General features: G+C 44.2%; 1 protein-coding gene across 11 annotated transcripts in view; it reads right to left on the bottom strand.

Annotated features, from left to right (window-relative positions):
* Positions 1-369: 369 nt before the first annotated feature.
* Tmprss7 (transmembrane serine protease 7) overlaps positions 370-4,940 on the bottom strand; it is a 45,491-nt gene continuing 40,920 nt past the window's right edge. For 5 of the 11 annotated variants that reach the window (XM_063270395.1, XM_039088184.2, XM_039088186.2 and 2 more), the window contains 2 exons: positions 3,812-3,948; positions 2,091-2,363 (listed from right to left, as the gene is read on the bottom strand). In XM_063270395.1, coding sequence (XP_063126465.1) covers positions 2,193-2,363; positions 3,812-3,948 — 308 coding nt within the window. In that variant the 3' untranslated portion in view covers positions 2,091-2,192. Of the gene's footprint in view, positions 510-1,413; positions 1,567-2,090; positions 2,364-3,811; positions 3,949-4,940 lie in introns of those variants that run through there. The other 6 variants (XM_039088183.2, XM_063270394.1, XM_063270393.1 and 3 more) reach the window with 6 other exon arrangements.

Raw genomic sequence — 4,940 nt, 5'->3', positions numbered from 1 at the left:
AAGGGTGCAGAGTCCAGCACAGGGAGACTGCTCCGCTCACACTCCACCCACCAGGCGTGGCAGGTAGACCTCGGGCGGCGCCAGATAGACCTGTGGTGGCGGACCTGGAGGGGCGGGGCGAAGCTAGAGAGTGGGAGCACTCTGGCTTTGGTTAGCTGACCTTGCTCTCGGGAAAGGTAGATGCGGGTGGGACCCTGCTGCCTTGGGCTCAGAGCAGAAGAAGGCTGTTTTTCTGGTTTGTTCAGGGTGCAACCTGCAATGCTTTTCAGTGTGGATACAGACCGCAGACAGTCTCCCAAGGCCTGACTGCAAGCTGGACTGTGGCAAGGAAGGGCTAGGCTGGTTTGGGGGTTGGGGGATGGGGGCGGGGGCCAGTTCCCAGAACTTTGCCTTCTACTTGAACCGGTGAGATGCTGAAACTTACTCCAGTTCTGTCTAGCGAGGGATCATCTACCAAATCAACGAACAGCTATGAATCATCTTCTGGGTGACAGGCAGCATCCTGGATTCTGAGCACAGGAAGATGAATAATATACAGCCCCAAAGTTCCCCTTCCACCTGATTCAGGCATAGGGCAGTATCAGTATCGCTGAGAGTAATAAGGGCAATCAGCACGGCGTTAGCTCCCCATATGCTTGTGTTTCTCAGGCCAGAAGACAGTGCCTGGCAGAATTCATTACTGATTTACTAATTATTGTTTATCTTTGAGAGGAGGGGATCATAAACACCCCACCTGAGAAAAAAAGTATGTGTGTCAGGAAGCATACAATGCCTTCCGCACCCCATGCATAGCTCAGAGCTGGCTTAGTGAGCCCAAAATAACGTTTGCAAAGCAAAGTGTGTATTGGGTGTTGATCCAAGATCTTGCCTCTAGCTAGACCTTCTTCTCAGAGCCACTGCCCCCCTCCCATTGCCTTCCTCCCACATAGACAGTTATTAAGACCAGTTTGGGGATTCCAGAAATATTGAGAACATATTTAGAAATGTCTCTATCAGCTCTAGGCATCCAGCCCACGTTTATGGCCCTACCCTTGGGTTTTATCACCAGCCACCAGAGAGATGGTGTTGTTGTGATGTTTATCCTTAATCCCAAGGAAAGATATTTTAGAAACTCAAACCAAGCGCTGTGAACTGGAAATATTCATTATCGCGGGGTAGTCATAACTTTTCAATCATTTTTACTAATTTGGAAAATAACGTTTCCTGTTCTCTCTCCTTTTTGATTGTACTTTCTCTGCAGATCCGTGCAGTGTGTTCTGAGATCTGTTTAATAATAGTATCATTACTTCTCCTCCAATATGCTTTTTATCCCATTTTATTTGTTTGCTGCTGTGGTTAACTCTGACCTCTGACAAGAAAAATATTATTCCAATACGGAGTGAGTTGAGCGAAAACTCTAGACTTACAGCTCTTCAAAAACATTCATTACAAGACTTTGAAAAAAAAAGTAAATCTTGACAATTCAAATTTCACAGAAACAACCAGAAGCCAGGAGATAGTATACCTGAGAAGTTTGACTTTCAGAGCACTCACCCAAAACGCCTCTGGCCCTTCACTGTTGGTCACCTGTATCAAGAGAGAGGAGCTCATGGTTGTGCCTCAGTCTACCTCTCACCACAGCTCTTTCTATTGCGTTAGTGAAAATTGCACCCTGTGCAGTCATGATTCACCATGATCCGGATAGATCAAGTTGGATTGGAAACCAACACAGTTGCTACCTCCTCTGTTAATTACCGTGTTTTGTTTTATTTCCATTTATGAGGTACCTTGGTGTTGCGCATTGAGTTTTGTGATAGTGCTAATAGTCAGGTATGGCTTCCCTAAGATGGCTTACCTGCACACCAAGTTTGTCTCAATCCTTGTATGCATCTCTGCCTGCATGGGAACACAGAGGAAGAAACCTGCCTCTCTTAGTTCTCGCTTTATTTTAGAGACTTGGTTTGTGACATTACTTTAGTTTTCTTCCATCTACGAGTCAGTAACATTTTGACACCCTTGAATTAATATCATTTTATCTTTGGGGGATTTTTATGAAGTACATATTAATTAGTCTGCCTTGCAATGAATATCAGATGTGCTCAATCCGACACTTTCTGTTGAAAAAATGATTAATTTTATTGATAATACATTCTTTTACAAGGATCTAGCACAGTCCCATATCAAAGTCACAGTTAAAAATTCATCTTGTACAGTTACAAAAGAGAAGGGACATACTTATGAATCCAGGGGACAAAGTTTGACACCCGTGTGTAAACACCAGGAAAATTTGGTCTTCCACATCCATATCCCCAGCTAACAATGCCGGTCAGAATCCATTTCCCATCACTCTTTCTTCGACAAGACAAAGGTCCACCTGAATCTCCCTATGCATAAAGAAAATGTCAGCATAAAGACATCCGTCTCATGAGCACCCAGGCCATCATCTATGTGTCTAATAGATTATGCTCAAACATCTCCTTCTGACATGGTGCTGCTTGTATAATCTGTATAATTCATGCTTGTATAATCTATGCAGGAGAAAGCAATTCTCACAAATCCCCCAAGGATTAACTACTACATTCACTGCAGTGGCGGAAGTAGTAGGAAGAGAAGGACCGATGTCTAGTGAGTGTTCGCTATATGCCCTGCCTTGCTCAGGGTCATTTCATCATCAAAACGACATGACAGTTATCTTGGAAGTTGGCTCATTGACCCAAGGACAAAGAAGAAAAGAGTCAGCCAGGTCCATGGAAGCAGCCTTACGAGTCACTGAGTTATCACTTGAGAATTCCCTTATATCTTGGCTCTACAGAGCAAGAGCTGCAATTCCTACAGCATGAATCTTCCTGTATAATAGCTGGGGTTTGTGTTCATCTTTTGGAGGGTGGTTAAAGTTATAGGTCAAAGGTGAAGCTGACAAAGTGCTTCAGACGAGCCCCTGTGTCTCAGCTCAGTAATCCCACAACTTGTTAGGTACATTCTGACAATAGGAAAACTGGGTCTTCATTATCATTTCCAGACTGGCTCTATAAGTCTATTAAAGCCCAAGCCTTGGTGTTTGTGTAGAACACAGCTAGGTAGTTGCACACCTACAATAAGCACCTAAACTGTAGCGTTAATAGAAGAAAGGAAAGGGTTCCCATCCCACCTGTCATAGCTCTTGTCTGGGTAACTTTGGAGGCTCTATTTACTCTCTTCTATAGAATGGGGATAAATGATGATGTGAATGAATCTATTCATTTCATCTCGTCCAGTACTTGCTACCAGTAAGTTCTCAAAAGATGGACGTCATCATTCTAAGACAAGGTGCCAGCATTGCAGCGAAGGTTGGCCAATGTTGGGAGGATCCTCACTGCTCCTTGTTTTCTGAATCACCTATTTGCTCTTTGTAGATTGTGGAGCAATCTGCACAGATTTGTATGAAGGGACCAAAGTAATGCCCCCAAAGGACTAAGAACCTATGCCTACTGCTCCCAGGGCAACTGTGAGGCTTACGTGAATGTGCCTCATGTCTGCCTCCTTTGTTTTCCCTTTCCCCAACTATGCATCAGAGTAACAAGTAAAGGAACCCAGTGGTTTTGGTGCTAAGGGAATAGGAGCAACACAGAAGCACTCTGTATGTGTCTTCCTGTGGAAGGTTGGTTTTTTAAACCTATTCATTCTCAACATTTCCTTAGTCTTAGGCAACTGAATCATAATTATTATCTGGGCAACTCAGATAAAGGAAAGGCAAGCCCCGCCCTAGATAAGCCCCGGTATTGTGTAAATGAAATGGGAGAGCATCACATCGTAGAGCACAGCATATTAGGTGAGGAAAGAGAGGAAGACTTACTTTGCAGGCATCGCTCTTGCCAGACATAACCCCTGCACAGAGCATCCGAGAGGTGATGATCCCGTAGGTGGAAACACAGACGGTTTGATCTATGAGCTCTACCTCCGCTTGCTGCAAAATGGGGGAGCCTTTACTGTCTGTAAGACATATTGGGGACGGATATCATGGTGATGGCAAGGACTACATCTCTTCCAGGTTTCATTTGAGCAATCACCTTGGATTGAATCACCTTTTAGCCTCAGAGCGATTCTCTGAGATAAATTCTATTAACCCCATTTTGCTTCCAAAGAAATTAAGAGTTATGAGACAGATCAAAGCCTTGCCCAATGGCACTCATACAGCAAGTAACAGCAGGACACAGTCAAAGGTCAGACTCTTATTACCTTATCCACTGAGCTACCCTGCCACTGTGCTTTCACGCCTGTTCCCCTGTGTCCCAGGAGTGATAGTTGGGCACTAACTCTTGGAGTACCATTCAAGCAACCTGGGATTCTTCTCCTCACTGTATATTTAAATTCAGCTACAAATCATTTGGCAAGCTTGATAGAGAAGCTTCCCAAGAACACAGCCCGATCTTTAAATACTGAAATAGGCTCCTTTTCTGGGTATGTAGATAATTGCAAAAAGTAATACTTCTTTCCTTCTTCGTGGACTGATTCTAGGATGCAGTGATGCCTGGGTCAGAATTTGCAGTCTGAGGACATGGGTCCTGGCTGGATTTCTCTGTCATGCCATCCCTTGGCCAATAGTCTTGGTGTGAGACACACTTACATAGCCTTCCAGACAGTTCTCTGAGTCAGCACAGTAGGCTGTGCATATCTGTGATTTCTCCTTCACAAAAGTGAATCGCCTCTTTAGAGGACAAGGGATTCTAAACCTAAAAATGAATTACTGTCTTATAATAGAATGTCCAGCACCCCTCCAGAGTTTGAAAAGGCCTGCATTGATCAGTCCTGTATTGCTTTTACAATTCCTCTCTCTCTCTCTCTGTCTCACTGGGGCTTCCCCTTCACTGAGATGTTATATGTAAATCTTCTCTGGGAACACCAAAGAACTAGCTCAGCTCAAATGTCTTTCCTTTGTAGGGCAGAGGAATGAGCACACACACACACCATGTTCACCATACACA

Source organism: Rattus norvegicus, chromosome 11 (genome assembly GCF_036323735.1).
Source record: "Rattus norvegicus strain BN/NHsdMcwi chromosome 11, GRCr8, whole genome shotgun sequence".
NCBI classification, from domain to species: domain Eukaryota; kingdom Metazoa; phylum Chordata; class Mammalia; order Rodentia; family Muridae; genus Rattus; species Rattus norvegicus.
The sequence above is the reverse complement of the archived record's forward strand: the minus strand, read 5'-3'. Positions and strand labels throughout refer to the sequence as shown.